Genomic DNA, 15,608 nt, shown 5'->3' with positions numbered 1-15,608 from the left:
CAGAACCTGCAGAAACCCAGAAGAAGGTCTGGGATGGGCTCAGGAATCTGTCACCACAACTGGTGGTCTCAGGGGTTCTAAGACAGAGAGTCGATGGACCAGACAGATCTGAACAGTTGGCTTTCTGATCCTAATTCTCAAGCTGGACCATCTCCCCTAAAGACCCAGCTGTTCTAGCTATGAGCCAGGTGTAGTAACCACATTTTCTTCTAGTTTCTGTATCTGACGTTTTCACATCTTGGCATCAAGGCCCCTTTTAGGAACACTGGTCCCAGAGTTAGCCAACTCCTGGAGAGAGGAAAGCACTCATGTCTGAGCAGGCCTTTCACAGGCAAACCAACCAATCCAGAACCCACACCCCAGTGACCTCCTTCATCGGCTCTCACATTCAGGGCCACTATTCACCTGCCCTATCACCCCAGGGCCGAGACACCTAGGGACAGGGCCTCTGCCCTAGAGCCTGCTGAAATTAGTCAACTGGCCCATCCTAAGCCTGCTTACCCTGCGTTGCCTATTTCTTCCCATGGCCCAGGTTTTCCCCTGCAAGTCTGCCTGCTGACCCACCCGGGTGCTTTCCTGTGTGGTCCCGGTGCACAGGGTGCCCCCCCACCCAGTGGAATCCATGGGTGTAACAAGTAGTCTTTTCATTGACAGTCACCTCCTGTTCTGTTGGCCTCACCTTTCCTGAACAAGAATGAAATCTATATTCTAAAACACCAGCTGCCTCTGGAAAAAGAGATCCCGCAGGTCCCAGGGTCACTTACAGCCAATGACAGCACATAAAAGACTGGCAGGTTCCACCCAAGAATTATGAACACTCACCTATGGTGAAAAGCCAACTCACAGCTTGTAAAAGACACAGAGAAAGTATGACCGATAAAACTCTCTCTCTCTCTTTTAATTTTTAGCAGCACCTTCAGCAGGCGGAAGTTTCTGGTCCAGGGGTCGAACCCACGCCACTGCCATGGCCCAAGCTGTGGCAGTGACAATGCTGGATCCTGAACCCACTGCACCACAAGAGAACTCCCAATAAAACTCTTAAAACACCCATTGCCACCTGCCACTTACCTCTCGGAGAGGAATAATGAGGCTGCACAGGTTCTCCTCCTTGCTGGTAAAGCAGATGTAGTTTGTGGACACAAACATCTGTCCCAAAATATGCATCTTGTTGAAAGGCGTCCACAGGGTGCAGTCTGTGTGGCCATCTAACTTCTCATCCTTGGGCAGCCGGAAAAGCGCACGGTATCTCTCACTCTTTGCCCTGGCATCAAGGTCGCTGGAAAGCAACAATAACTCAACTCAGGCAAGAGAAAAGTTTCAATACTTGGATGCGGCAGCGGAGGCTCCCCAGCCCATCCTTCCCCTCCTCCAGTTTGTCAGACTTATTCCTACCTTCTTGGCTTGCTGCTGGAGTTAACATCAAACTATGACCCCAGAGCATAACAAAATTATTTTAATATATTTAGGTCCCTTGTGTAGTCACTTCACAATCAATAGCTGTAAATGATAAAGGATCTTAGGCAACCAAAGCCTAGACAGGAACTTAATTCTATTTCTAAAAGAATACAGTCATTTCCAAAGAGATGATTACATTTATACTTATCCAGAGTCACTCTCAGCGCCTTATCTTTTAAGAATGATCTAATGAGAACACACAAAAGCCACACAAGGGGAATCTGCTGGCCATCACTGTCCGCCTTGAATGGACAACAAAATTGCCTAAAACCCAGGAATGACCCACCTCCTGGACAGCGAGGGCCTCTAGCCTCAGCTGGGTCCTCCTGTGACTTCAACCTTTTCACTAATGAGTTCCTTTTTCCTGTTCATCGTGGTGGTTATTTAAACCTCTCCCCTCAAGCTTATGCCACTTCAGCCCCTTGATGGCCCAGTTTCTGGCTTCAAGGGCAAAAACAGACCCTCCAATTTCCTCCCTTACACTTCCAAAATTACTTCCTACTTTTACCTCCTTTCCCCGTTTCAAAGGGAGAGTGACTTCCTTTCCCACATGCAATGAGATGCCACTTGTTAAATTACTCATTTTCTTATAGCTTTCTCTCCATGCTCCCTTCTGGCCCTGTGTTACCCTCACCAACAAACTCTTCCCATCTGCCTACTTCATACTATATCTCCTGTTCAAATCTTCTTCATCCTAAGAAGACCAAGCCCTCATCCTTTATCATTGATTTTCTTGAGAAAGCAGTCTCTATGGCCTAATTCCCTCACCTTGCCTTTCATGTGCTATCCAACCCACTGCAATAACCCATCTTATTATTCTATCCAAATATGTCTCAAATCACCAAAGACATTTGAATTGCTGTGACTGCTTGTCAAGCTCCGATTACCAGCTGACAATGTAATGTCAGCAATGATTGCCAGTTTCATGTATCCTACTGGACAGCTGTCCAGTTAGATGTCCTGCAGGCAACTTGATATGATCAAAACTGAGCCCTCCCATCCCTTGGGCACGCTCTTTGTTCCCTCATCCCCATCTCAGTTAGGGGTGGCTCCATGCACACCTTCACACTTCTCTGCAGTCCCTCCTGATCCTGCACCCAGCCACCTTCCTCGTGTGTGATGGACTAACTTCCCATTCTGCTTTTCCTCTGTGCTTCTCCCATCACTTGTTACTCCCTCTGTCTGAAATATCCATCCCACTGACGCTAAAGAAGTAATTCCGTCTATGCCTTGAGAGCCCAGCTCTAAGAAGCCTCAGCTGAGAGGTCCTTCCTACCCACCCTGCTTGTCTCCCTACAGGTTCATAGAACCAGAAGAGGTCCTGGTTGTGTCTGCCTCACTTACTGGTAACGATGAGTGCCTCAGGCCGTCTTTTTCATTTTTGTATCTATACCAAGAACAGTGCTCTAAACCCCTGAAGTTGTTCAGAAAACATTCATTTCATAAGCGAACAGATGGGTTTCTTGCTTCTAAAGTCTGCAGGCCTCAACGTCTCTGTCACCTACCGTTTTAGAGCGGACACCTTTTTAGGAGATTTCCTTTTCAGTTTGGGCAGGGATCGGTCTTGCTCAAACCCCTCATTGTCTAAGAGCTGCCTCATGGCAATGTTGGCGAGCTGCTCCATTAACTTGAAGGTCTCATTGATGTTGAGAAACACGGAGAAGAAATGTTCACTGGACCTCGTGCTCACTTGGATCACATCAGGCAGGAGCAGCGTGGCGTTCTTCTCCAGCTGCGTGATGTCCACCCACCGGATCACCAGCTTGGCTGAGCACAGGAAACAGGGCTGGGTCAACACCTGGCTCCTTAAAATCCTTTCAAGATATTGTAATCTCACCAGCCCACCCCCTCATCTCACTCAACTCCTTTGCGTTTGTGCGCCTGTATTTATCATTCCTTTGCCTTTTTGTTTTAAGAGACAAATCTGGACCAGAACAATTCTGTTAGGATTGTTATGGATTCAAGTCCATGTCTACTAAACAAATTATACCTTTAGTGAATCTTTCTTGTTTCATGAGCAGTTTCTTTACAACTATTGAGGCAAAACTGGATTAAGTTGTTAAATCATCAAGAATAGTGCTGGCTCAATTGCAACTACAGACTTATTTATTTATTTACTTTTGCTTTTTGCTTTTGAGGGCCACACCCACAGCATATGGATGGGGGTTCCCGCAGTATATGGCATCAAATCGGAACTACAGTTGCCAGCCTACGCCACAGCCACAGCCACGTGGGATCCAAGCCGCATCTGCGACCCACACCACAGCTCATGGCAACACCGGACCCTTAACCCATTGAGCAAGGTCTGGGATTGAACCCTAGTCGGATTCATTTCCTCTGTGCCACAATGGGAACTCCCAGATTTGCTGCTGATGTTTGGATGTGGTTTATGAGTTCAGGGCAAAGCTCAGCAGACATTCTAAAGCGTCCCTCTGAAATTCTAGAGAACTTACCTTCCCTTCCCATTAGAAAAGAATAAAAGCAGAGGTGATTAATGCTGAGGTACATCCAGCCCTGACGGGGGACCTTCCCCTTCCAGTAGCTGCAGGAATAGTAGTTGACGAGTTTCTCTTCCTCGGGCATTCCAAACAGCCTATGGAATTTCACGATGGCTTCCTTGAACTTCTCCGTGTCATCGTCCTCCTTCACATCATTGATTTTGTTATACTCTGCAATGATGCCCTAGGCAGGGGGAAAGCACAAAACACACAACTGGTATTACTACGACCGAGCGCTTTTTCTCCGTACATTGTACATCTTCGAAGGGAAAAAAGAATTTCCAAGGCTGGGTTTTTTGTTTTTTTTTGTTTTTTTTTTTTTGATCTTTTTGCCATTTCTTGGGCCACTTCTGCAGCATATAGAGATTCCCAGGCTAAGGGTTGAATCGGAGCTGTTGCCGCTGGCCTAGGCCAGAGCCACAGCAACGCAGTATCTGAGCCGAATCTGCGACCTACACCACAGCTCACAGCAACGCCGGATCGTTAACCCACTGAGAAAGGCCAGGGATCGAATCCGCAACTTCATGGTTCCTAGTCGGATTCGTTAACCATTGACCCACGACGGGAACTCCAAGTCTGGGGTTTTTAAAGACTGAATTATTTTCAAAGCCAATCCCCAAATTTGAAGCCCCTTAACAAGGAGCAGTTGTGTCCTGAAAGATTTCCCAAGAGCCATATACAGATGTTACTATCTGCTTTTGGTATTCGTCATTTTAAGCTCACTTAAAATGAGGCCCATAGTTTTCTTTTACAAATAAGGAGATGTAAAGATTTTGCTAGTTCTACTCTTTTCCTAGCTTATTATGACAGAGTCATCCCAAAAGTCATTTTTGGCCTTTCTCAAACAATCCAATTTCCTTACGAATGGAAAGTGAGGAAAGAGAGACCAAAACACAGGTCACTAAGTGACGCTGGCCACAGACCCTTGGTCTCAGGGCATGAATAACATTAGGGAACCTAGAAAATAGGAACAAGCAACCATCTGAGCAAAAATGATATTAGACACAATTTTTGGTTGGTTGCATGGAAATAAATATTTGCACAGCAAGTGACTAGCTCCACTTACTGTTTAATCATTCTAACAGTTTTAGAGGCTGTTTCACTATTATCTAGTTCCTCCATAATTCCTTGAAAACTCGCTTCTACGTATGTCTCTTGACAAGAAATGCTCCTTGGAATTCCACCTCAGACTTTGTAGACACCAAATCCTGATCACCTCATCTTCACTTTCTCTGCCCTCAAAGAAGCACTAAAAAAGTGTGGGCTTTCAAGCATAGAAATCTTGGATTTGGATCCCAACAGTATCACTGTGTATCTGTGTGAATTTGGGCAACTCCTGAGGTTCTCCTTGACATGACTGAGCCCTTTGCTATCCAACGACAGAAAATTGCAACTGCCTCATACTTAGGACTCCTGCTTTTTGGGATCTTAGGCTTCCAGTATATTCTGGATGTTCCCTGCAAATTTTATCTTCCCAAAACATATTTTGACTACAAAATTCTTATTATTAAAATTCTGAGGTATTCCCTGGTGGTCTAGCAGTTAAGGATCCAGTGTTGTTACTGCTCTGGCTTGAGCCACTTCTGTGGTTTGGGTTTGATCTCTGGCCCAGGAACTTCTGTGTGCTGTGAGCGTGACCAAAAAAACAAACAAAATTCTGAGTGTCCAGGAGTTGCCGTTGTGGTGCAGTGGAAACAAACCCGACTAGTATCCATGAGGATGCAGGCTTGATCCCTGGCCTCGCTCAGTGGGTTGGAGATCTGGCATTACCATATGCTGTGGTGTAGGCTGGCAGCTGTAGCTTTGACTTGACCCCTAGCCTGGAACTTCCATATGCTGTGGGTGTGGCCTTAAAAAGAAAAAAAAAAATTCTAAGTGTCCATACGATCACCCTATTTTCTCCCATTCTACTACATCTGACAAGATTCCTCATTAGGTTATTCTGCCCTAGTCAGAGGAACACTCAGAGCCATGAGTCATGTGTGTGCCACCTTCTTGCCTGTGGTCCTGCCATTCTGAGTGCCTGAAATCTACAATCACACTGTGGTCTGTTTCACTAATCCTACCTAATCCCAAATTCTGGTCCAGTTCCCGCTTCCTTACAAACCTTCTCCCAACTACGATTCTCCATCCTCACAGGAAGTACTATTGATTCTTTCTGCCTGATATATTGAAATTATGCCCTCAATTTTATTTTCACTGCCAGACTTTCCACCCAAGTTGCCAACAATTGGGAGGGAGGGAGGGAAAGGAGACCTTTAGTCTTCCATCAACTCCAAACATGTAGGAAGTTCCCTTGTGGTGCAGTGGGTTAAGATCTGGCATGGTCACTGAAGCAGCTCCGGTTGTAGCTGTGGCACAATTGAATTGTGCAGATTCAATCCCTGGCCTGGGAACCTCCACATGCCATGGGTGCAGCCATAATTCTCCCTTCCTCTCTCTCTTTTTTTGCTTTTTAGGGCCACACCCGGGGCATATGAAGGTTCCCAGGCAAGGGGTCTAATTGGAGCTGTAGCCGCTGGCCTACACCAGAGCCACAGCAACGGGGGATCCAAGCCGCATCGGCAACATACACTACAGCTCACGGCAATACCAGATCCTTAACCCACTGAGCAAGGCCAGGGATCGAACCCGCAACCTCATGGTTCCTAGTTAGATCCGTTAACCACTGAGCCACGACGAGAACTCCAATGCCATCCAAAGTTCTATAAGACACCACATTTCTAGAGTGTCATTGAAATTTTAAAAAGAAAGTGTTTTTAAATATGAAAGGATTCATGAGGACACAGAACTGAGAGATATCGCTAAAAACTCTAAGACATTAATATCAACAGACCAGGCATTTGCTGACTAGTTTCAACAGTAAGGATGCTGGTCCCTAAGGTTCTACTGCTAATGCTCCCCCCTTTAAGAAAAGGGAGGATCCAGAATGCAGAACCTCTTCTCAGTTTATTTAGCCAGGTAGACCAGATGGCAGAACAAAGGGATGGCATTATCTCCTTCCTGGATGTTCCACAGGTTGTACATAATATGAAATAGGTCACCCTGGTTCTAGGCAACCACTGCTCTACATAACTCTGGAAAAGTACTATACAATATTCAGGATGCTAACAAAAATTTAAATAAGGCAGGGACATTGAGAGAGAAGTCACGAAAAGAGGAAAATCAACTTAAACAGGAAAAAAACTCAACCTCGTAATCAAAGATAGAAAATTAAAACAATAAGACACCCACTTTTACGTATTAAATTTGAAAACTCACGTAACTATAATGCTGAAAGCAAACAATGGTATAATCACTCAGTGATTCTAATACTCTAACAATATCAGCTAAGGTCCATTAAAAGTAGCTAAATATACTTAACCCATTAACCAACGTTTTATAAGCTACTCCAAATGATGGAAAAAAAAAACTATAGGAAAAATTTTATGAACAAAAGGGTTCACTGTTTTATTGTTTGTGCCTGATTCTCACTAGTCTAAAAGCTAGGGAGACTTCCTGAAAGAGAGGAATGGTAAGGTCAATTATGGGATAATATTCAGCTATTAAAAAGTAACAACTAAAAGTTATATAAAAATATAGTAGATGCCAGAGAAAAAAGACATGATACAGTGAGACGGCCTTTATGATAAATATGCATATTAGAAATCCAGAAAGAAACAAACAAAGTGTTATCTATGGTGTTTGGATTACGGCTGTCGCTGTAGTTAATGATTACATTCACAATTTATAAAAGTTAATTAGATTTCAAAACAAATAAATTTGTTGGTTCCCTTCATTTCGGGACAATCTGTGAATGCTTAAACCATTCATTTGCACATGAATGATGTTCTTTCACACAGAACTGCACTAGTAGCAACTCCTTCCTCATAATTGGTTTCAGGGGAATTACATCTGACATTTTTGGTGTAATGAAAACGGTGAGAAGAATGGCTACTTGACACAACTTGTGGTTGCTTTATTTATTTATTTCTCCTAACTACTGTCACTTTGAAGATTTAGTTTCCCCCTACAGCACTTTATTTGCACCTACTTCCCAAAGAAGAGAACATTTGGGGAAGAACAATTAAAAGGTAACTGAGAACCTCAGTAGTGGCTCCTGGATAGAGATGCTTCCTGTCTGTTTCCCCACCAGTCACTGCCCCCTTCAAAAGCCCAGGGCCTCCTACAGGATCAAATTAGGAATCCTCAGACTCTCCCCATTTGCATTACTTCCCAGAAATTCAGATAACTTAGAAACCAAAGGAAGGGCGTCGTGGCTCAATGGTAACGAAGCCAACTAGTATCCATGAGGACGTGGGTTCAATTCCTGGCCTCGCTCAGTGGGTTAAGGATCCGGTGTTGCTGTGGCTGTGCCATAAGCCAGCAGCTGTAGCTCCAATTTGACCCCTAGCCTGGGAACTTCCATATGCTTCAGGTGCAGCAGTTAAAAAAAAAAAAAGAAAAGAAAAAAGAAAGAAACCAAAGGAAGATGTCATCTGATCTGATGGGTTTTCTCCATAAAACCATCTCCATTATTCAAGAATACTTTTTTTTATTTGGAAGCTGCCATCTTTTCCTAGCTTCACCAATTCTTCTCAATAATTCCCCATCTCCCATTTATCATCTCCACTCCTAGGCTAATTCCTTTAATAAGGATGGAGCAGAAACCTAAATCACCAATCTTTTTTTAAAAATTTTATTTTATTAAAGTACAGTTGATTTACAATGTTAAATTTCTGCTGTACAGCAAAATGATTCAATCACATGTATATACATTCTTTTTCATATTCTTTTCCATTATGGTTTATCACATGATACTAAATTCAGTTGCCCGTGACATACGGTAGGACCTTGTCTATCCATTCTATATGTAATAGTTTGCATCTGCTAACCCCAAACTCCCAATCCTTCCCCCCAAGCCCCTCCCCCTTGGCAACCCAAGTCTGTTCCCTATATCTGTGAGTCTGTTTCCGTTTTTGTAGACAGGTTCATTTGTGCCATATTTCACTAAAATCGCAATCTAAAGCAGTGATAAACTATTCACTTTGAGGGGTAAGGAGTGAGAGCAAAGGAAGAGGTTGATACTCTTGCATGTGCGTTTGCAGCCCTCATTCCTCACTACTTTTATGTGGTCCACTTAAAATACTTCTTCAAAAACATCAGATCCTAAAGAGCAATAAGAATCCATTCTTGTTTTTCTCACTTCTTTTTCTGATTACAAAATTTTTACATATGGGGGGCAATGGGGAGGGTGGGGTAGGAGGACCTGAAGCCCACCTCCCACCACCACATTTTTTAAAAAATTGACCATTCTATGGAAATTTAACCAGACACACCATCAGATCACTTCCTAGAATTCATCCTTAACCTGGGTGTGAAGAAAGGCTTTGAGGAGTTACTTTGTGGCGCAGAAGATTAAGGATCTGGCATTGTCACTGCAGTGGCTTGGGTTGCTGCTGTGGGGCAGGTTCGATCCCGGCCCTGAGAACTTCCACATGTTGTGGGTATGGCTTGAAAAAAAAAAAGGCTTCTAAACTTTACTGAAAATCCAGATGCTATAATAGAAAGAATTATTGATTTTGACTAAATAAAAAATTTAAACCTTGCTTGCCTGGCAAAAACTATCATGAGCAAAGACAAAGAACAAATGATAAACATACATCACTGATAAAAGGCTACTGGTCTTTACAGAAAAAAAAGAACTTTTTTTTTTTGCCTTTTCTAGGGCCACTCACTCCCACAGCATATGGAGTTTCCCAGGCTAGGGGGAGAATCGGAGCTATAGCCAATGGCCTACACCACAGCCACAGCAACGCGGGATGCGAGCTGCATCTGCAACCCACACCACAGCTCACGGCAACGCCGGATCCTTAACCCACTGAGCGAGGCCAGGGATGGAACCTACAACCTCATGGTTTCTAGTTGGATTCGTTAACGACTGCGCCACGATGGGAACTCCCAGAAAAAAAGAACTTTTTAAAGTTAAAGAAAATAAGACCAAAAATATCACACAACAGGCACGAGACATGAACAGCCTACAAACCAGGTTATAAAAACAGCCCTTAAACACAGAAAAAGATGTTCAATTTCACTCATAAATGAGATAGATACAAAGTAAAACCATACTGAAATATTCCTCCCTTTCACATGGGCAAAAAACTAAAAAACTTGATAATCCACATTGTTGGTAAGGCTGTGGGGAAATAGGCATTCCCACTCATGCCAGTGGGAACGTATAACAGGGAGGGGACACTGACAGTACTCAGCAAAAGCACACATGCATTTACCCTTGATGTAACAACCCCACTTCCACCAGTGAATCTTAAAGAAACATCCCCAGCTATATAAAAATGAACATGCATAAAAAATAGAACATTTTTATAACTGCAAAGTATTGGAAATGACTTAAATGTTGAAGCATCAAAGAGTGGCTGGATTATCTATGGTTTATTCATGCATAATAAGCAGCTTAAAAAAGAATAAAGAACTAAATGCAACATGGGATCCTAGGTTGGGTCACGGCATAAAAGGACATGAAGTAGAAAAAACTGGTAAAATCCAAATAAAGTCTGTAGTTTAGTTAATAATATTGTGTCAACAATAATCTCTCAGTTTTGACAAATGTACCATGTTTATATATGATGTTAACATTCAGGAAAGCTGAGTGCTGAGCATATGGGAACACTCTGCCTAATCTTTGTAGTCATAACAATTATTTTGAACTAAAAAGCAGAACTATTAAATTAAAAAACGTGGACAATCTTTATGATCTGATATGAAGAGCCACCCAGGAGTTATTAAAAGCAAAAAGCAAGTGCACAGGAGCATATATACATGAAGCCTTATGTATAATAATTAAAGAGTAATAAGAAAAACACACCCATGCACCTATGGCCAACTAATCTACAACAAAGGAGGCAAGAATACACAACGGAGAGAGGACAGTTCCTTCAGTAGGTGGTGCTGGAAGAACTGGACAGCTACACGCAAAAGAATGAAATTAGAACACTCTCCAATACCACACACAAGAATAAACTCAAGATGGATTAAAGACCTAAATGTAAGACTGGATACCATAAAACTCTTAGAGAAAAACATAGGCTGAACACTCTCTGACATAAACTGCAGGTGTTTCTTCTCAGATCCACCTCCTAGAGTAATAAAAATAAAAATGAAGATAAACAAATGGGACCTAATGAAACTTGAAAGTTTTTGCACAGCAAAGGAAACCATAAACAAAACGAAAAGACAGGGGAGTTCACGTCGTGGTGCAGTGGTTAACGAATCCGACTAGGAACCATGAGGTTGCGGGTTCGATCCCTGCCCTTGCTCAGTGGGTTGACGATCCGGCGTTGCCGTGAGCTGTGGTGTGTAGGTTGCAGACGCGGCTCGGATCCAGCGTTGCTGTGCTCTGGCATAGGCCGGTGGCTACAGCTCTGATTGGACCCCTAGCCTGGGAACCTCCATATGCCACGGGAGCGGCCCAAGAAATAGCAAAAAGACAAACAACAACAACAACAACAACAACAACAACAAAATGAAAAGACAGCCCACAGAATGAGAGAGAATCTTTGCAAATGAAGTGACTGACAAAGCATTAATCTCCAAGATATTAAAAAAAAAAAACAACAAAAAAAAAAACGAACAACCGGATCGAAAAATAGACAGAAGATCTAAATAGACATTTCTCCAAAGAAGACATACAGATGGTCAAAAAACACATGAAAAGATGTTCAACATTGCTAATTACTAGAGAAATGAAAATCAAAACTACACTGAGGTACCACCTTACTCCAGCCAGAATGGCCATCATCAAAAAGTTTTCAAACAATACATGCTGGAGAGGGTGCAGAGAAAAGGGAACACTTCTACACTGCTGATGGGACTGTAAATTGGTGCAACCACTATGGAAAACAGTATGGAGGTTCCTCAGAGTTCCCCTTGTGGCTCAGTGGTTAACAAACCCAATTAGTATCCATTAGGATGCTGGTTCAATGCTGGCCTCACTCAGTAGGTTAAGGATCCAGCATTGACGTGAGCTATGGTGTAGGCTGGTTAGCTATAGCTATGATTCAACCCCTAGCCTGAGAACCTCCATATGTCAAGGGTTTGGCCCTAAAAAGACAAAAATGAAAACAATATGGAGGTTCCTCGAAACTCTAAAAATAGAACTACCATATGATCCTGCAATCCCATTCCTGGGCATCTATCTGGAGAAAACCGTATTTCAAAAAGATACATGCACCCTAGTGTTCATTGCACACTGTTTACAATAGCCAAGATGTGGAAGCGACCTAACTGTCCATTGATAGAGGAATGGATAAATAAGATGTGTTACATATACCCAATGGACTATTACTCAGCCATAAAAAATAATGAAATAATGCCATTCGTAGCAACGTGGATGGCCCAGAAATTAGTGAAAGACACACATCTTATGATATTACTTATATGCGAAATCTAAAAGTACAAATGAACTTATTTGCAGAATAGAAACAGACTCATGGACTTTGACAAACTTATGGTTACCAATGGGGACTGAGGGGAGAGGGCAGGAGCAGGATGGACTGGGGGTTTGGGACTGGCATAGGCACAGTGAAGTATGTGGCATGATTGCCAACAAGGACCTGCTGTCGAGCACAGAGAACTCTCCCTAGTATACTGTGATGATCTATGTGGGAAAAGAATCTGCAAGAGAATGGATGTCTCTACATGTAAAACTGAATCACTCTGTTGTACAGAAGAAATGATCACAACCTTGTAAAAAGGAAAAATACCTATTTTGGCAAGAAGGATAAGCCAGATAAGAATGAGATTGGTTAACCACAAGGGGTTGGAGGGAGCAGTGTAGCAAGTATGCAGGAGGAAGGAACACTTTTTAAGGAACTTTGATTTTTAGAAGTAGGTTAATATTTGGGAGTTCCTGTCATGGCTCAGTGGTTAACGAATCCGACTAGGAACCATGAGGTTGCAGGTTCCATCCCTGGCCTTGCTCAGTGGGTTAAGGATCTGGCATTGTCGTGAGCTGTGGTGTAGGTCGCAGATGTGGCTCGGATCCCGCATTGCTGTGCTCTGGTGTAGGCCAGTGGCTACAGCTCTGATTCGACCTGTAGCCTGGGAACCTCCATATGCTACGGGAGCGGCCCAAGAAATTGCAAAAAGACAAAAAAAAAAAAAAAAAAAAAGAAGTAGGTTAATATTTTCTGTTTCCAACAAATACAAGTAAACTAACAATGTTAGAAAGAAGAAAGAGCCTAAAACGGAAGGCAAACTGAAACAAAAGGCTGATTCCAGGCCCAGAACGGGAAAGGTTCAAAATGAGTCTGGAGCACCGTGTTGGACCAGAAGTAAGGAAGCACTCAAAAGAGTAAGGGGAGCAAGTCTCAAGGGCTAAGGAGACATTGTGCAGGGACTCAGTCTGGCCAAATCTGGGAGAGGGCGGGAACCAAAGAAGCCTAGTAATGAAACAGAAACTACTGAAAAACATCAGAAGCCCTGAGTCCATATCAATAATAAATAGATAAAAAGCTAGAAGGAGGGCTTTTGCTTATAGGAGTGCCAACTGGTAAACGGTAGAGAAGAGAGGAGCTGGAAAATGGTCATTTTGTAAACCACCACAGCAAAGACTGGTTCTACAAAAAATACCTCTGATGAATGCTAGGTCAAGGAAGAAATCTGGACAAAGAGCAGGATATGTGTGTATCCCTAAAGTGTATTCCTACAGAAAATCACAAAAGTAAAATGAGTAACTCTACAGTGGAGAAATTGGCTAGCACTTTCTGGGTTTTTATGACTAATGGGTGGTGGATGAGTGTCATGTCCCTCCAGAAATGTGTCTCTGAAAAGGACACAAGATGGAGTATGAAGTGTCCCATCCAGGAGTGCATAATGCACTCCTGGGTTTTATCAGATAGTGCTCAGCATCTGATAAAATCTGAGCACCATCTGATAAATCCCAAATGAAAAGTGTCCTATTGAAAAAACAGAACCATACACTTAGAAACCTTAATGTCATAAAAGACAAAGAGATGCTATCGAAATGATGCAGATTGAAGGAGACAAGAGATGAAAACTAATCCAATGGTTTTCTTAGCCTAGATGCTATACTGGAGTGAGGAAAAAAAATTCTAATATTATTGGGCCATTTAACAAAATTGGAATATGTGTCCACTATTATAGGATCGATGTTAAATTTCCTGCAGGTGATAACTACAGGGTGGTTATTTAATAGAATAACCCTAATCTTAGAGAGATACACTGAAGTATTTAGGGAGAAATTCCTCTAAAACAGAGTAACTGAATACACCAATGATAAAGTAAGTGGGGTAAACGGTTAACAACAGCCGAGCACAGATAAAGGGTCTACACTGTGTTTTATACAATTCTTATCTTTGCAACTTTTTTTTTTTTCTTTTTATGGCCGCACCCGCAGCAGAAGGAAGTTCCCAGGCTAGCCCACAGCAACACCAGATGCGAGCCGAATCCGTGACCACTGTCAGATCCTTACCCCACTGAGCGAGGCCAGGGATCAAATCTGCATCCTCATGGACACTGCCAGGTTCTTAACCCGCTAAGCCAAAGACAGGAACTTTGGCAACTTTTCTGTAAGTTTCAAATCCTTTCCAGTGAAAAGGGTTTGTTTTTGTTTTTGTTTTACAAAAGAAAAAATTCCACTACCTTAGAAATGTCTATACTGTGTCCCTGGAACTAATACAGCACTGTAGGTCAATGACAGGTCAATAAAAATAAAATGAAATAAAATAAACCAGTACCTGTATTTTGCCTCTCACAAATGTGGTGATATCATTCTCATTTTCAAAGATGGAGAGTGTCTGCAGCAGATTCTGCTCAAGCCATTCCCAGTGTTCGGTGATTTCTTTTCTAGAACCACCTGTATGAATGTAAAGTGATGACATTAAACGTCAGAATTTAAAAGATAGTTTGAAAATCAGGCTCATTTCATCCATATGCTATGAAAAGGAACTACTGTTCCCACCAGCTCTGCCTTCGAATGCTTTCTCTCCTCTGGAGGAGACACACAGAAGACACTTCAGAATGGAGAAGCCCAACAGTAAATATTGTGTTGTAGTCACATCTGATCACATAAATCCAGAAACTTTCTGAGCAGTCAGAGTAGAAGGCAGCAACCTTCCCCCATTCCCTTTTCTGGATTGGGTGTTAAATTAGCCCTGCCCTTTTTTTCCCCCCTCCAAGAACCTGCACTTTTCAGAGGAACATGTTAGGATCCTAGGTTACAGTTGTTAAGTTGCAACAATAGGACAGCTTTGGGATGCCACTGGAGATCTGATGTAACCACCTCCTATAATGGGCAAAACAACTATCCTCACTCCCTTCAATTATGAATGAGATGTGAAAATGGACAACCGCTAGGGAATAACAGCCGGCGCTCACTGGCACAGAGGCCCTGAAATGTAATGAGATGAGCTCATCCTCACAGCCTCCATCCAAGTCAGAACTAAGAAGCAGAAGACACCTCGCCTGGCAACCTCCAAATTTAAAGCACCTTAGCTTTGGAGCATAGATAACCTAGTACCCTGCTCTCTGTTCACAACTGCAGGGGCAGAACACGGATGCCATCACAACTAGGTTGTCAAGACTCTGGAATAAATTCTTTTTTTTATTGCTCTGGGATTGTTAAAGATCTTGCTGAAT

The 15,608-nt window shown here is 42.7% G+C and overlaps 1 protein-coding gene across 2 annotated transcripts in view; it reads right to left on the bottom strand.

Annotated features, from left to right (window-relative positions):
* TBC1D9 (TBC1 domain family member 9) overlaps positions 1–15,608 on the bottom strand; it is a 114,608-nt gene that overhangs the window by 39,204 nt on the left and 59,796 nt on the right. For both annotated transcript variants that reach the window (XR_014812905.1, XM_021101555.2), the window contains exons 3-6: positions 14,708–14,826; positions 3,909–4,137; positions 2,961–3,222; positions 1,069–1,276 (exon numbers count right to left, since the gene is read on the bottom strand). Coding sequence is in view for 1 of the 2 variants with exons in the window: in XM_021101555.2 (XP_020957214.1) it covers positions 1,069–1,276; positions 2,961–3,222; positions 3,909–4,137; positions 14,708–14,826 (818 nt within the window). In the remaining variant the exon portion in view is untranslated. The remainder of the gene's footprint in view (positions 1–1,068; positions 1,277–2,960; positions 3,223–3,908; positions 4,138–14,707; positions 14,827–15,608) is intronic.

This window comes from Sus scrofa, chromosome 8, assembly GCF_054392235.1.
Source record: "Sus scrofa isolate SSC_HxYL_T2T_F1_AM1 chromosome 8, Sscrofa_HxYL_maternal_Yorkshire_Landrace_v2.0, whole genome shotgun sequence".
In the NCBI taxonomy this organism is placed as follows: domain Eukaryota; kingdom Metazoa; phylum Chordata; class Mammalia; order Artiodactyla; family Suidae; genus Sus; species Sus scrofa.
The sequence above is the reverse complement of the archived record's forward strand: the minus strand, read 5'-3'. Positions and strand labels throughout refer to the sequence as shown.